The sequence below is a fragment of the Sporobolomyces salmoneus genome (assembly GCF_050403485.1).
Source record: "Sporobolomyces salmoneus JCM6883 DNA, S_salmoneus_JCM6883_v1_ctg10, whole genome shotgun sequence".
NCBI classification, from domain to species: Eukaryota; Fungi; Basidiomycota; class Microbotryomycetes; order Sporidiobolales; family Sporidiobolaceae; genus Sporobolomyces; species Sporobolomyces salmoneus.
In genome coordinates, this window is record NW_027481153.1 from 228,511 (window position 1) to 244,233 (window position 15,723).

At 50.6% G+C, this 15,723-nt stretch overlaps 7 protein-coding genes across 7 annotated transcripts; 3 read left to right on the forward strand and 4 right to left on the reverse strand.

The window, feature by feature from the left end:
- Window positions 1-292: 292 nt before the first annotated feature.
- On the forward strand, window positions 293-2,710 carry JCM6883_006026 (F-box protein; the record flags this gene model as incomplete). The annotated part of the gene is made up of 5 exons (XM_076630481.1): window positions 293-586; window positions 649-1,151; window positions 1,233-1,415; window positions 1,483-2,021; window positions 2,082-2,710. The coding sequence occupies 5 exons, from the start codon at window positions 293-295 to the stop codon at window positions 2,708-2,710; spliced, it is 2,148 nt and encodes a 715-aa protein (XP_076489540.1).
- Window positions 2,711-2,956: 246 nt separating this feature from the next.
- JCM6883_006027 (uncharacterized protein) lies at window positions 2,957-3,428 on the forward strand (the record flags this gene model as incomplete). Its single annotated transcript, XM_076630482.1, has 2 exons — window positions 2,957-3,027; window positions 3,143-3,428. The coding sequence occupies 2 exons, from the start codon at window positions 2,957-2,959 to the stop codon at window positions 3,426-3,428; spliced, it is 357 nt and encodes a 118-aa protein (XP_076489541.1).
- A 408-nt stretch (window positions 3,429-3,836) lies between these two features.
- On the reverse strand, window positions 3,837-4,967 carry JCM6883_006028 (uncharacterized protein; the record flags this gene model as incomplete). Its single annotated transcript, XM_076630483.1, has 1 exon — window positions 3,837-4,967. One exon carries the CDS (start codon window positions 4,965-4,967, stop codon window positions 3,837-3,839), a length of 1,131 nt encoding a protein of 376 aa, XP_076489542.1.
- A 565-nt stretch (window positions 4,968-5,532) lies between these two features.
- On the reverse strand, window positions 5,533-6,728 carry JCM6883_006029 (uncharacterized protein; the record flags this gene model as incomplete). The annotated part of the gene is made up of 2 exons (XM_076630484.1): window positions 5,533-6,245; window positions 6,308-6,728. 2 exons carry the CDS (start codon window positions 6,726-6,728, stop codon window positions 5,533-5,535), a joined length of 1,134 nt encoding a protein of 377 aa, XP_076489543.1.
- A 2,414-nt stretch (window positions 6,729-9,142) lies between these two features.
- On the forward strand, window positions 9,143-9,894 carry JCM6883_006030 (ubiquitin-conjugating enzyme E2; the record flags this gene model as incomplete). The annotated part of the gene is made up of 4 exons (XM_076630485.1): window positions 9,143-9,410; window positions 9,481-9,579; window positions 9,644-9,819; window positions 9,892-9,894. 4 exons carry the CDS (start codon window positions 9,143-9,145, stop codon window positions 9,892-9,894), a joined length of 546 nt encoding a protein of 181 aa, XP_076489544.1.
- A 306-nt stretch (window positions 9,895-10,200) lies between these two features.
- On the reverse strand, window positions 10,201-11,133 carry JCM6883_006031 (uncharacterized protein; the record flags this gene model as incomplete). The annotated part of the gene is made up of 3 exons (XM_076630486.1): window positions 10,201-10,503; window positions 10,595-10,816; window positions 10,876-11,133. The coding sequence occupies 3 exons, from the start codon at window positions 11,131-11,133 to the stop codon at window positions 10,201-10,203; spliced, it is 783 nt and encodes a 260-aa protein (XP_076489545.1).
- Window positions 11,134-11,548: 415 nt separating this feature from the next.
- Window positions 11,549-15,717, reverse strand: MTR4 (ATP-dependent RNA helicase MTR4; the record flags this gene model as incomplete). Its single annotated transcript, XM_076630487.1, has 13 exons — window positions 11,549-11,655; window positions 11,725-11,800; window positions 11,872-11,957; window positions 12,026-12,140; window positions 12,213-12,578; window positions 12,640-13,017; window positions 13,080-13,321; window positions 13,385-14,086; window positions 14,146-14,499; window positions 14,563-14,653; window positions 14,717-14,830; window positions 14,905-15,159; window positions 15,295-15,717. The coding sequence occupies 13 exons, from the start codon at window positions 15,715-15,717 to the stop codon at window positions 11,549-11,551; spliced, it is 3,309 nt and encodes a 1,102-aa protein (XP_076489546.1).
- Between the last annotated feature and the right edge of the window lie 6 nt (window positions 15,718-15,723).

The following is a 15,723-nucleotide window of genomic DNA, read 5'->3' on the forward strand; positions in this document are numbered from 1 at the left end:
ACTCGCAGGGGACAGGTCGCAAGGAGGGAGAGAAATCACAAAGTATCGCTCGCATCGCCGCGTCGCTTTCCTCTTCTCTCCTCATTTCTTTCCCGTCTCATCGCTCTACAACTCACCTCTTCGTTACTCCCACAGCGTGTAGATAGCAAAAGACGATCCCTTCGAAACACACGGATCCTTTGGCTCGCTCCTCGTCAGCAAGTTTCCTCATCTCTCAACTTTCCTCTCTCTCCTCCCTTTCCGCACCTCTGCTCGCCACCTCACTACCCCTCGACTTCAGGAGCTAGACGGGATGGCAGTCGCTCACCCTCCCGAGGGTCACGGTGGCCGTTTCTTCTCTTCCCTTCCATCAGATTCTTCCCTTTCTTCGACCGCTCCGTTCGGAGGAGGAGGGATCCCTGTCGAATCGTTCCTCTCCGTCATGAAACACCTATCTGAGAAAGATCTAGTACAAGCATCTCACGTATGTTCGAATTGGAGGAAGGCGGTAGTGGGCTGTTCCAAGTTGTGGAATCGTTTGGACGGAGTCAATGTCGCATCGATGAATTCGTTGGATAGGGTTAGAGCATTCGTTACGAGGTCAAAGGTGAGTCACTCACTCTGTATGCAGTCGAAGGAGAGCTAGTCAGCTGAAACAGTGCATCTCAGGGAAAACTTCGCAAACTCTCGTTTGAATTCGAACCTCAAGGAGACCTCGAACTCTCCATGATGCCGATCGTCCCCCTCCTCCGTCAAATGTACCACGAAATCTCTCGTCACGACGGTGCTCGATCTCTCTTCCACCTCTCGCTCGACCTCCGTCCGTACCGTAACGAAGACTCCCTCGACCCTGCGTTCGAAATCATCGCTCTTACCGTCTCGTTCGCCGAACTCTCCGCCGTCAACCTAACCGACTTCAAATTGATCACGGTTCTTCCGAGGTTCCCAGCGGGTGCGGTCTTCTGGTACAGTCTTACGGAACTCAAAACGATTGTCATCACGAGTCGTGGACCCGACGAGGGACGACAATTGCCGGATTTCTTCTCGACGTCGAACGCCGTTTCGTCAACCCAACTCACGACGTCGAAACTCGAGAAAATCTTTTTCGTCAATACGAGTTTGAGAGATGTTACTTATCCGACTTTCACGAACCTCGTCAGTTTGAGACTCCAGTACGTTGTCTTCTCTACTATATCCCCATGACCGCGAACGGGGAAAAGCGATGATAACGAAAAGCGTTCTTCGTTCATCAGTCAAATGTCCGTTCCCAATTTGTACGGTTTACTTTCGAAATGCGCTTCGACCCTCGAAACTCTCGAACTTCGTCAAGCGTCTTCAGATAGTCCGTTCAAGTACTTGCATAACCCGAACCCGATCGTCGCTGGATTACCCAACAACAACGCGAACGCGAACAGAGATGTCCCTCCTGTTCTTTCGTGAGCTACTACCCGTTCTCTTTCTCGTTTCATTCACTCTCTGACTGACTTCTCTTTGTTGCTACAGTCTTCCTCAACTCAAGAAAGTCCAGATCTGCGGACATGAGACTCCCCTACTCTGGGTCGTTCCCATCGACGGCAAAACTTCTTTCATGTGCGACACTCCTTCTCTCGTTCGCGTCGATTTCGGTCCGAAATCCGTTTGTAGATACACCGAGTACGACGATGGAGACGACGACGACTTCGCCGCGTGTCAAGATCTCGATTCGACCGTTCTCGTGAACCTGTTCCGTCGTTCCCCAAACCTTGAAGCGATCAACTTCAAACGTACGAACTTGGAAACTTCGATGCTCGTCTCTGCGTTACCGGATGCGAGTTCGAGTTTGACGCATTTGTCGATTGGTGGAACGAACGCTTGTCAGGATGAATTGGTCGATCGTTTACCGAGTTTGGTACCGCAGTTGGAAGAACTCGATTGTTTTGATGAGGATTGGGTAGGGAGTCCGTCGCGAAACGTTTCGATTCAAGCGTTGGGAAGATACGCGAAAGCAATGTTGGATGCTGCGAGACGAGGAGGAAACGAAGGTGTCCTTGAAATCACTGCCGGTGCGTCTCTCTCTAGTTTATCACAGTCGAACTGAGTCTGTATGGTGGTAAGTCGTACAGAATCTCGCGAATACGGAGCTACCTCGGCCAAGGAACTCGAGAACTCGCTCCGTAACCTCCTCGTCACTCTCTCGACCTCCCAATTCTCTCACCTCGGTTCTCAACTTGTCTTCAAGTCTTGTCCTACCCCTCAATCTTTCCCCGCTTCGACTCTCACTTTCTCCTCGATCAAAGCTGAACTCGAAGAACTCATTACCCTTCCTCCTGAACCTCCTTTCAAAGACCCTTTCCCGGCTAAACCTGGAGAACAGGGTTTCCTCAAGTATGAAGCGTCAACCTCGGGTGGAAGTAAGAAGAAACCGGTAGGAGGACTTCAAAACAAGAAAAAGAAACGAACTTCGAAAATCGCCGCTCCTCAAGATGTTGTTGATCAAACGGAAACTCTTTTACAACAATGGGTTACGGCGAGGGAACGAGATGCTTGTTTGGCTTGGTTTGAGGAGTTGGAGGATAAGGAGTATAAGGATAGGGAAGGAGGAGGAGGAATCAACCTCAGGTTTGGGTACGAAGGGTGTGGAGATGAGGACGATTACTCGTGTTGCAGGGTCGGAGGGGAGATGTGGAAAGAGGAAAAGGAAGAAGAGAGTAGTGACGAGAGCGAAGGAGAAGACGACGATGAGGAAGATTGAGACAGGAACTTTCACCAAAAAATAGGTCAAAACGAGCTTTTTTCTCTTTCTGTACTTTTCTACTTCCCTTTACCGTAAACGATCCTTCCTGAACTCTACGCTATACCCACTTTGCTTGAGATGGGCAGAGGTTGATTCGGCGAGTTGACGAACAAATTGCGAAGATCCTCGTTTGAAACTTCAAGTTCTTCCCCCTTCAATCTCTTGCTTCCTCTCACTCAACTACACCAAATATCACCTAACAACATGTTCAACCTCGCATCGTCACTACGCGCCGCCGTTCGCGCTTCTCCTCTGCGTCTCTCCGCTCAAACACAGTACGTCATCGATTCTTCTCTCTTCTCTCTCGCTGCCGCCTTACACCTTCCGTGCATCTTTGAAACTGCTCTCGTGTGCTGCATCGGCTGACCCTCCTCGGTCTCCTCTCTTTAGCTCTCTCAGGCTTCGTTCCTTCCAATCTTCCAGTCGCGCTCTCAAGACCGATTTCTCCGATTCTCCTCCCCCTACTTCCTCTCCTCGCAAATCCGCTTCGGACGCGAAGGAAGGCAACCCTGAAAAAGTCTCGGACGATCAAATTAAGGAAACTGAAGAACAGATGGGAGGAGATGAAATGAAGTATGGACAGTATGGAGCTGCGGGATTGAAGGAGGGAAACTTTACGGATGAGAGTAAGGAGGGAAAGGAGAGGAAGGGAGCGGCGAAACAAGGCGAAAAGTAAAACGAAAAGGAAGTTCTCGTCTCGCAGTACTTTCTGTCACTTTCGTGAGCTGTAACTTAGCAGATAGGTCATTCAATGTATTGATATCATACTATGAAGGAATCAAGCGGGTCTAGGACGAGCAGACTGGAGAGGGGAAACCCTACTCTCAGTTTGGAACGAAAACTCGAAACTGCCAGCGTCCGCGACAATTTGCGGTCATGGCTTCGGCGTGAGTTGCGACGGGTAGAGTCACAGAGAGAGTGAATTGACACGGTCGTAAAAAAGAGAGGGAGACAAACAGGAACAATGGTGAAACAACGAAAAAGCAGAACCCACTGAAAACGAAAAACGACACATCGAACTCTCTGACTTTCCTCACGGAGATATCGCTCAAAAACGAACCTAGCTCCTCCTCACTACTGTTCCTCACTCCTTCTCTCTCCTCCTTCGTTGCCTTTCCCAGAACTCGTTCGAGATGTAGTTGTCCTGATCCTTAGGTTCCGTGTCGAAAACAAGTTCGATTCCGGCTCTTTTGCAATCCTTCATCAACTTCTCTATCTCGGCGATCATTCGTACCGAATTGAGGCGCGAGGGATGTGCGGCGAGATCGAGGTAGATGGAGTTTAGAGACGAAGTTTTCGATTCTTCGCAAACATTGATCAATTTCCTCAGTCGTTTGAGGCCCCGGAATCCGTACCTGGAATCCCACGGATCCAACGGTATGAAGACACGAAGGTGATGAGCGGAAGCGAGGGAGCTGATGGATTCGTGTATGTCGAGAACCGCCGCGTCGATGTCGACCAAAATGCGATGAGAATAGCCGGAAAGAAGGCCATTCGCAACAAGGCGGTAGAATGCCCCATCAACGACGATAGCCTCGAGCTGTGGGAGGAGACGCGCAAGACCGGTTCGGTTTAGGTGCTGCAAGTGCTCGTTGTGGTCGCTCATACCGCGCATTCCGAGAGCTCGTAATGACGGCAATACCTCCGGTTCCAGCAAGCTCGGGAGGACAGAGTGAAGGGATCGCCAGTCGAACGTGAGGGATCGAAGGGATGTGAAGGGACCGCCAATACAGGAATCGTGACCGTGTTCAATCTGAAGGTTGACGAGTTCTGAGAGGTGCAAAGCTTCAGCATAATCTTCAGACCTTGACGACACGACGAAACCTGGAGCCTCACTCGATGGCTGGGCCAGGACCCCTGGATTGATTGGATCCATCATCTCGTCACGCGCGATGAGTAGACTTCGGAGGTTCGTGCATTTACCCAACAGGTGCTCGGCGACCGCCACAGAGACGTTTTCCTGCAAGACGAGTTCTCGTAACCCCCCGAAGTCGTCCTGTTCGTCGACGAAGAGTTCGAGCTCGTCGTCCGTCTCAATGGAGGCGATTTCACAGAGTAGAGGTTGTGCGATGGCGCGGAACTGGCGAGAAACGAGGGAGAGAGAGTAGAGAGTAGATTGGCGCTCTTGATAGGTCGTTGAGTGGAAAGAGTGGGGCACGGTGGACTCGATGATGTCGCGAAGGAGTTCGGCAGGGAGAGGCGAGAGACAAGTCATGTCGATTTTGAAGCGAGCAACCAGCTGGTGAGCTGTTCAGTTTGCAGAGATATCAGCATGTCAGCTGATGGTTCTTACATTAGTGTACGTGGCCACTTTCGAGCAATCGATCAAAATTGATGAAGGAGAGGAACGTACTGCTATCGAACCCAGAAACGCTCCTCGTTCTGCCTGTCACCCTTATACAATGTCGCTGATCCGTCTGTATTGTCGCAAGGCGCGCGAAGCTGTCGAGGCGGGAGAAGTCGAGCTTGTTTGATGAAGAAAGGGGAGGAGTCGGGTTCGGGCTGGAGGCGCGTCGATGAGAGCTAGGCTCGTCGAATGGATCTCTTCTGATGTTCTCGCTCAGAAAGCAGCGAAAACGGGAGGTGATGAAGTGAGGGGAAGAGGGAGGACACTTTTCGCAGCGAGTAGCTCGATTCCAGTCCTCGTCGACCGACGAATCTCGCTCTTGCTCGAAGTCTGAGCAGTAACAGTACAAAGTACATTGAAACGAGGCACAAACTGATCAAGGGCAATCATCCGAATCGCTGAGAAAACTTCATTTTCCATTTCGACCTCGCTATCATCCACCTGACTCTCGTCCCGCCTGCTTTTCCTCTTCTACCTCTCTAGTAATCTTCCTCTCCGTCATCCTTCTCATGAACTCCTCCGAAACCTGACATTCCCCTCTGAGCTGATTCGATTGTTCTTCAAAAATTACTTCGATGTTTCGATCCTTCGCGGCGAGGGCGACGTTTTCCATTGAAGTAATGATCTCGTTCGTTCGGAAGTTTGGCGATAAAGAGCTGGAGGGAGGGAGGTAGAGTGATTCGAGGCTGGCGAATTCGCGCGTAGTCTTGAGCAGAGAGGCGAAAGAGTCGAGGTAACCAGTGCAGTGTGATTCCTTCTCGCTGAAAATGTCGCAGACGAGCAGACGAACGTTGACGGTGGAAGATTCCGCCGGTCGCACCTCCTCGATCCAGTGCCAGGGAAGGTTGACGAGAGTGCGAGCGAGAGGAAGAGTAGGGAGATCGGAGAGTGCATCACGGAAGATGTCCGACATGAGGGTGATCGAATCCATTTGTGGGGCCAGGGCGGTCAGCGTTGCTGCGTCTTCGTCCGCGAGCTCGTCCTTGTCGAACGCAAAACGCCGAAGTTTTGGGAAACTTGTGGCCGGAAGAGGTCCAAAACGGAGCGTGACAGAGTACAAGGCGACGAATTCGAGAGAGGGGAAAATGAGACCAGAAATTGACATCGTGTCGAGGTCGATCCCGTTGAGAAAGACCCGTGAAAGGCCTGCGAGATAACGGAAAGGTTAGCACTCTCTCTCACGAGCCCAATATACTCGAGAAACGAACTAGAACGGTTAAACTTGTGCAAACTCCAGAGATTGGACGAGATGATGAGCTGCTCCAGCGCGCTCAACAACGTGGGAACTTCGTTCAGAAGGTACGCAGAGTCGCCGAAGTAGGTTTCTTCTTCCTCCACTCCCGGCCGTTCGAATACAATCGTTCGTGTCGATGAGAGTGCGCCGTTCTTGCTGCCTTGATCGACCAGAAGCGAGAGCGTTTCCGCATTTCGGCGACGTTGAACTCGAATGAAATTGTAGAGGAGAGGTTGAGCGATTTCCCGCAAGACGCGACTGGTCAGAGAGAGCGAGTAGAGTGTGCATCGTACCTCCTTTTCGAGTTCCTCCGTTCGACGTTGACTCGAGAAAGGAGGAAGACGGAAATTGTCGACGACGGCGCGAAGGAGTTCGACGGGTAGTTGAGGAGCCATTTCCGGTTGGTGACGCTCCTCTATCTTGAGTTCTGCAAGTGGAAGCAGCATTGTCAGCTTGACCTTCTGCGATTGTAGCGAGGGGAGAAAAAGTCGAAACAGGTTCGATCTGGCTCACTCGTTCGCGCTTTCTTTCGTGGTCAGACGCTTATGACTGATGCCTTTACTCGCACTAGCTACTTTGTTAACCGCTCAAAGAGGAGGCGACCTTGAGATTTCGAGTTGTAGATGAAGAGGTTTGAGTGACGAACGTGACGTTTAGGTGATGATCTGGAAGGTGCAGAGCGTCGCTTAGGACTCAAGTACTGTCGTGCTGGCCTAAGGGTGCTGTAGCAACGCTGGCGAGGCGTTGAGAGTAAAGGAAAGGGGAATCTTTGGCTCGCAGCATCTTCTCTCTATCACCGACTTGACTTTTCTGACTTGCTGCAGCAGGATAACTGGATTTGCCCCACTGTTATAGCGCTCGAGGCGTCATTACAATTACCCATCTTTTCACGTTCTCCGAGTCAGTCTGATCGTTTTCGCGCTATTTAGCTCTCTCCCGACCTACACAATCGTCCCTCAGCTGCAGAGGGACCATTCCTAAGCTGAGCATAGCAGCGGCTAACTCTTCTCGAACGCAATTTACGCAATTCCAGTTTCAAGTCTCAAGCTTCACCGCGTCTTCCTCTATTCGCTCTGGTCCCGGACTCTCCGCTTTGTCGTCTTCGATATCCTCACCGTCCATCCCACCGTCCCCGTCCTCTTCCACTTCCCGCTCGGACTCTGCGTCAATCGCTTTCCGTTCCTCCGCCGCTCCCCGCCCTCTTCCAATCCTGAAGCTCTTCTCGACGAACTTATCAAACTCCTTCGCTGCATCAGACTCTCTCGACTTGTCCAGCAATGCCTGTACCGTCGGGTCCGCTCTAGCTAGCTGACTTTCTCTTGAAGCTTCTTCCCAAAACGAATTCACCTATAACTCGTTCTCAGCTCGGATCAGCAACTCTTCGTAGTAAGGAGAGAGTGAGAAATGACTCACTTTCGATCGATACCTGTCATGATGCAGTATCGCCATTCGTTCGATACTCAAACACCTCAATTTCTCCAGTACCTCCTCACTTTGCTCGACAAGCCCCCGGATCGCGGGAGTAACGATTGACGAGGTCGATGCCCGGAAAGATGAGGGGTCTGAGGGGATTGAGGGAGAAGCTGGAGCAAAATAAGCGATGAGTAGGAAGAGAGCGGACAGGAGGGATCGCTGGAGATGCAGCTGGGAATGCAACTGCCTCATCGAAGTTACTCAGCTGACATACTCGGATATCGAGAGAGCGAAGAGGGACGCACCATCGACACCGTCTGTCCATTGCTCAAAGCCCCCGGTCTCAATCCCTCCCAAGTCAGTCTCTTCCAAACCTCGTTCCCTACCGCCGCTCCCACTGCCGCTACAGCCCACCCTCTCCATTTTTCTCTCCCATTTCCACTCAACAACAATCCCATCGCTGCCAGAACCGATATCCAAACGATCATCAGTCCCGGTAAAATCGAGACTAGGTGATCTCCTCCGACTCCGCCCTGAGTCGAAGATGAGAAAGGTTTGCACCATGAACAGTTCAGGATCGGTCCAGAACCATAGGCGACGTAGCCGAGTCGAGCATCGAGCGTTTGCAAACGTTGGATTAGGAAGAGTTCAGAGGAGGATAGGGGGCGACGGAGAGACGAGACCCAAAGACGCTGGAGTGTTTCAGGGGCGAGTCGGAGGTCGAGGGGATATCGGAGGGGAGGGAAGAGGCGGGAGAGGAAGGAGTGTGGTTGCGAGAGGCTCAGGAAAAGATTCTGCAGATAGTAGATAATACGAAAGAGCACCCGAGTCAGCTCCTCGACACAGCGAGCCCGAGCCTCAGAGAGGATATAGACGTACATGAGGTGGTAGCAAAGCAGTAAAGAGCGCTATTGAACCTCCGAGAGTCACGATGAATAAACGAAAACTCGCTAGGTTCCGTCCATCTTTACATCGTTCCGCGCGCTGTGTCGTCCGTTTTGTTATTGTGGCGCCCTGTGGAGATGGATAGAGAAAGGATTGAACCCGCTTGAGGGCTGAGGGCAGGAGAAAGGGAGCGACGATGAGCTGGAATCACAAAACGATAGATTCAGTAAGTCTGTCGAGAGAGGATGAGCTCGAGGCGAGTCTCACCAGCCCTGTCTGCAGTAGGGTGCTATCAAGCATCGGATCGAGTGGTGGCGAGCTGAAAGAAAGGGAGTTCGCGAGTTTCATCTTTTTTCCCTTCTTACGCCTGTTCATCGCCCTCAGACCTCGCTTGACTACCTCTAGCGTTTTTTCAATTTACTCAGCTCCCCTCCTCTCGTCGACTCATACAGCCTAATATCGCCCACGTCTAGCAACTTGAATCCTTTCTCTCCGCTCTCTCAACATCGCAATGGCCTCACCTCAAGCCCGTAAACGGCTACAGAAAGAACACGCCGCCTTCCAAAAGAACCCTCCACCCTTGATCTGGGCTCGTCCGAACGAACAAAACATTCTCGAATGGCATTTCATTTTTCGAGGTCCCGATGATTCGCCTTACGCTGGAGGGGAGTACTGGGGTGTCGTAGAGTTCCCGAAAGATTATCCCTTCGCACCTCCTGGGCTCAAGATGAACACTCCCTCGGGGAGGTTCACGCCTTCTGCTGCGATTTGTACTTCAAGTTAGTTTCCTTCTTTTAGCTCAGTCGGGACCTATAAGAGGAAAGGCTCTAACACGATTTGAATGTGCAGTGAGTAATTTCCATCCAGGATCTTGGAACGTCGCTTGGTCAGTCGAAACGATCTTGATCGGTTTACAATCATTTATGAATTCCGACGAAATCACTACCGGTGCGTTCCCTCTTTCCTCGACACTTCTCTCTTTCTTCGTACCGATCCACCTTTGCGTCGACAGGGTCGATGAGAACAACCGACGAAGAGAAGAAACAACTAGCTCAATCGTCTCACGCATGGAATATTCAACAGCCGAAATTCAAGACCCTGTTCCCTGAGTATTGCGGGAAGGAGATGAAAGATGTGCCGAACATGGTGAGATCAACACCTGCTCAGAAAGATGGAGCTGAGAATAAGGTGAGTCGAACGGATCTTTGCGCCGTCAGAGACGTTGGAACTGACTATTCTGTCATTTCTGGTTTTCATTAGTAGCATGAAGAGATCCACCATGGAAGAGTCGACGGAGGATCTGCCAACAGGAGATCACTGGGCGTCGCGGCGGTTCTAGCAGGGCTTGTCGTTGTTGTAGCGCTCTTTCTGATTCGACGGTAATCGAGTAGAGGCTCTCCGTTTCCTCGATTGAACGCTGTCTAGGCCAGTTCGGTTGCTTCGGCAGAGAGAATTACAGTCTATGATAGTATGTATGGACAAGAGAATTAGCTAGCGAAGGGAGAGATACAACAACGAGCGATGCGATCGAAAATCCAAATCCGAGGGAGCAAAACAGTGCGAATGCGTTTAATCTAAATCGTTCAAAGTGAACTGATTCCCATGTTCCGTCGATTCCGTTCCAAACATCCAATCCAACTCGACTTCATCTTCCTCTTCATCCAAATCCTCCTCTTCCTCTTCGCTGTCGAAAGATTCGAATTTGTGCTTTTTATGGCGAGGTTTCGGATCCAATCCAGGACATTGCTCACTCTCTTTCGAGATGAGTCGATTGTGATGAAGAGTCCACATGAGATCGTAGCGTTCGTCAGGGTAGGGTTTCGTTTTCGGTGCGCCAAGTTCGTGAGCGATCACGTTCAACATCGAATGTTTCTGCGCACGAAATGCAAATTAGTGTCAGACTCGTCTCGGATCCACACGCAGGAAACATTTGCCCCCGAGAGTAAGCAGAGACAGGACTGACCCAGCAGATCAAAACATCTCCTTTTCCACCCGCTTTCGCATACTTCTCTACCTTTTTCCTCACGCACTTCGCATCCTCTACATCACATTCCGTATCTACTTTGAGTCCGAGTTCGTCTGCGATCGGTTTGACGGTATCGTACGGACGTCGACGTTTGTGCGTTTTATGGTCGTATTCTTCCGCGAGGATCAACCCAATCTTGAATCGAGGGGTCGCCAACAACTACAAAGTCACAGTCATCAGTATCTCGACGCAGCTGAGAGAGGGAAAGGAGGCTGTACCTTTCTCAAACATTTCGCTCGTTTCTTCCCCTTCGAGTTCAACCCAGTTTCTCCTCGAGACCCTTTCTCTCCATGTCTGATCAAGTACACTTTGTTTTGATAGCGGTAGAGATCGGTCTCGGCGGTTGAAGAGGCGGGAGAGACGGAGAGAGATGAAGATGAAGATGACGGAGTATCAAGAGGTTCGAGCAACGAGGAAGGGAGCGCGGAGGCGAGAGCAGGTAGTAGGAAGCTGTAAGAGATGAACGAGAGGCGCATTCTCTGGTAGGAGTCGCAGTGAGTGATCGGAGAGGGATGAAGAAAGTGCCGAGGTTTTCGCTGAGCCTCGTTGAGTGATTTTTGAGCAGGAGTCTTGGTCGTAATCGTAATCTTGCGTAGGATTGATCAAGTTCGACTGTATCGTTTGACTCGCGATATGTAGAGATCGTCAGGCAAGCGAAAGCAGTCGAAAGATTTCGACGAACGTGCGTCTCGCAAGCAAGACATCCTCGTCGACTTTGCACGAGATCGGACCTCTCATCATAGTACGACAAAGCGACGGAGAATCTAATGCAATGCGCTAGCGATGCCGAGAGGGAGAGGAAAAGTAGCAAAAAGACAAAACTGACTGATACAAAGGAGCTACTCATCTCCGTCCAAGCCTGTCTCCCTAGTTCCTCATCGATGAAGATGTCTACAGGTACAACGATGCTGCAAACGCAACCGAAGATTGTCGTTCGAGACATGCCATCGAATCGTTGAACTTCTTCTCCAACTCTTCCGAACCAATCGCTTTCGCAGCTATCCCCTCACACAACGCCGTCAGCCGACTTGATCATACGACGATGATATGAAGGAGAAACAACGTACCCATAGACATTTGTCGAATCAGTTCTTGTAATCGTCGGAAAACTCGAATCAAGGAACCTTCGAAAACGTCCGTCATCTGTTCGAGCGTTATACATTTTGTCAGTCAAGCGCTCGTCGTGGACAGAGAGAAGACGTTGCAGGACTCGCCTTGCAGATATCCGAGAATTTGGCTCCGTTACACCAGCTGTATACGGCGTCCATCAATTCAGGTTTGAACGAAGCGACGTACTCATCTGCACCGAGCGAAGTCCCAGTCAGCACGGAGGGATATAAGGCGGAGAGTAGAGAGCGACCAACTGACCTTCGACGAGAGGTAATTTAGACTCGATGGCGATTTTCGCTATCCGTCTCGCAGCTTCTTGCATCACCCTCAACGGTCCACTCAATTCTTCCTTCAACTTCGAGGTTTGTTCAGACTATACCAGCCGAAAGAATCCGCCATCAGTTTTCGTTCCCTTTGAGACAGATAGAGAAGTATTCCGACTGACCTTTTCATCGAAGACGAAGCAACTCAGAAGAGCAGCACATTGTTGCGGCGTCAAATCGTTGAAGACACCTCCAAAGATCATTTCCGTCAACAACAATTCATCTCCCGAACTGATCTCACACGCGACCCTTCCTTTCTGTTCGACAACGTCGTCGTTCGTAGCGAATCCTAATCGCCTCAACGCACGTTTACGATTTCGGAGTTCGTCGAGATGCATGACGGAATGAGCAGCTTGAATCTTCTTCTTCGTCGTACGAATCTTGAGTTTGAGGGATTCTTTCGCGCTGTATTGGTCGTAGAGAGTTGGGAGATTAGGGTCGGTGTGAAGCGGGTTTGATAAGAGTCGTGATTCGAGGATTTCGATGCGCTGTAGATCGGGGGCGAGGGCTCAGTTTGCATCGCGATCGAAAGGGTTGGGATCAACTCACTCGTAACAGTTTCTTGAAAGCTTCATCGACGATACCCATGTTCTCGACAGGATCCAACAAAGCGATTCCATCCGGGAACCTCCTCTTGACTTCCTTCACACTCTTCAACGCCTGCATCCTTGAATCGAGGGGTTTCAGATCCTTCGCGAGGAAGATCCTGATGTGCGAAATTCCATCGAGAGTCGAAAGGAGTACGGGGACGACAGCGAATTCGCCTTCTTCCTTCGCGGGGCAAGGTCGAATCGTGCTGATCTGAGAGGCCGGGGATTGTTTCGATCCTTTTTGGAGAGGGAGAGGAGCGGTACCTCGGGCGAGATGGAGGAGGACGTCGACGATGTATTGGTTTTGAGGAGGTTCATCGGTGGGGAGAGGTTTACCCTGTGACGAATGAGAGGTCAACACGAGGCCAGATCGACATAGTTTAAACATCGAACTCTCACCTTTGTTCCAACTCGTTTCTGATAGTTGACGACGACTCCCCAACCGAAATCTAAATCGTCATGCTTGACTCGCACCAATCGACCAGGTTGTAAGAACGGTAAAGCGTAAGTCGGATGATTGAGAACGTCTCGAAGATCCTTGTTGAGAATGTCGAGTTGTTGTCGGAGATCGTAGTAATCAGCGATGTTGTCTTCGTCAGGGATCACGATCGAAGCTCGTTGTTCGTCGAGGGCTCGAAGTTCTGCAAAAAGAAAGGAAAGTTGAGTACTCGATCGGAAGTGAGCTAAAAGAACTTCTTTCTTACCATCTTCAAGTTTCGGTACCGATGCAGTGTTCTGGAACTGATAGAAACACCTCTCCAACATGTATTCGGGAGTTAACCCTTCGACCCTCATCAAGTTGAGAATCATGTTGTATCCTAAATGGAATGCCGAGTCCAATCGATCCGCCTGACCTTTCACCATTCCCTTCGCCGCGGCCGGTTCCAACTTCTCGTCCGTCATCATGATAACGATACCTCTGTCATCCAATCCTCGACGACCAGCTCGACCCGACATTTGAATGTACTCTCCTCCCGACAAGTTTCGGAAATCTTTTCCATCGAATTTCCTCACCGAAGTGAAGACGACCGTTTTCGCGGGCATGTTGAGTCCGATCGAGAACGTTTCGGTAGCGAATAAGACCTTGATCAATCCTTCTTGGAACAAGATTTCGATAACTTCCTTCAAGATCGGTAACAATCCTCCGTGATGGATTCCGATTCCTCGTTTCAAGAGCGGAAGAATGTGTTCGATTTGAGGTAATCCACGATCGTCGTCCGAAAGGTTCGAGATCGCGTTGTTGAAGACGGTAGCGACCATGTCTCGTTCTTCGTCGGAATTGAATTCGAGTTTCGACATTTGAAGAGCGAGTCCTTCACATTCTCGTTTCGAGAACGCGAACACGATGACGGGGTTGTAGTTCTTGACCATGATCATCTTGACGATCTTGTAGATATCCGAAGGACCTACTCGGGGAAACAACCTCAGCTCTCGATCAAAAGAACTGGGACGGAGTTCGACGAACCTTTCGGACCACCTTTCTTTGTCTTTCCTTTCCTACCCTTTCCGCTCAACGCACTCGCCGGATCTTCTCCCTTCGATTCCCCTCCCAAAGCTCCCATCGCTTTCGCGAAATTGTCTTCCCTGAAGTTCCCCTTCTCGTCAACTACGAGATGAATTCCATCCGCTCCCGCCGGGAACAAGTAGTGTTGTAGAGGAGTGGGTCGGTAATCGGTATAGACGACGTGACAGGGTTGTTGGTGAGTCGTGCAGATCCATTCGGCGAATTCCATAGCGTTCGGAATCGTAGCGGAAAGGAAAACGTAGTGAACTTTGTGAGGGAGGAGGATGATCGTTTCTTCCCAAACGACTCCACGTTCTACAGGCGCATGAAGAGTCAGTCAGTGCCCACGAGGAAAGAGGAGCAGGGAGCGAGATTAACCCTTGTCTCGCATGTAATGGATTTCATCGAAAATGACCCAAGCGACTTCACGCATAATCTCTGAACCTCGGTACAACATTGACCTCAGAATCTGCGCAGCGATACTTCGGCATCAAACTTCGAGTTACATACAAAGAAGGGAGAGAGTACTGACCTCGGTAGTCATGACGAGACAAGATGCGGTTGGATTGATCGTGACATCTCCCGTCATCAATCCTACATCTCCAAACTCTGCCAACATTTCTCGATACTTTTGATTCGACAACGCCTATGCGAGTCTCGACCCCTAACAATCAGTGCAGTTCGCGAATGGGCAAAATGTAAGAATTTCGAAAATCGCACCTTGATTGGAGACGTGTAAACTACTCTCTGACCCTCCTTCAAACACTGAGCGATAGCGTACTCTGCAACGACAGTTTTACCAGCTGAAGTATGAGCCGAAACGAGCACGGATTCGTTGCGTTGAATCGAAGCGACGGAAACTTTTTGGAAAGGATCGAGTTCGAAGGGGTAGGTACGGGCGGGTTCGGCAGGAGGGACGTGGGAAGAGATTGGGACGTAGGGATAGTTCGGAGGGAGGGCGACTTGATGACGGACCTAGAGAGGAGGAAGAAAGAGCGTAAGTTTGAAAACTTAGTTCGATCGAAAATCAATGCCGACCAGTCCGCCTCTCGGGGACAGCTCGACGTCGACCACACGATCATGAAGCTACTGAGAACAGGTAGTACTTACTTGATGAGAGAGAACGAGACCTTCATCTTCTCCTTCTTTCTTCTCGTCGCCTGCAGCTCCCTCTCCTTGCAACCCGGTACTTCCCTTCACTTTGGTCTGCGCCGTAATTTCCATTTCATCCGTCACTGCGAATGCCTGTTCCCTCTCCCTCTTCAAGGTCGAAGCGGAAGCTTCATCATCTCCATTTTCAGTTCCGGCGGGAACGAGGAGAGAAGCTCCAGTCGAGGTTTCTCCGATTTGACTAGTCTTCAGTTTCTTGAGGGATTCTTGATCAACGGGAGCTTGAGGGGCAGAGGGAGAGATCGGTCGTTTCGAAGAAGAAGAAGCAGCGGCAGCTTTCGGCTTCGACGAGGAGGCGATCGCTGGTGTTGATGCGGCAGGCGGTGGTTTCGCCGTGAAGGACGAGAATAGATCGTCGTCCATCCTCGA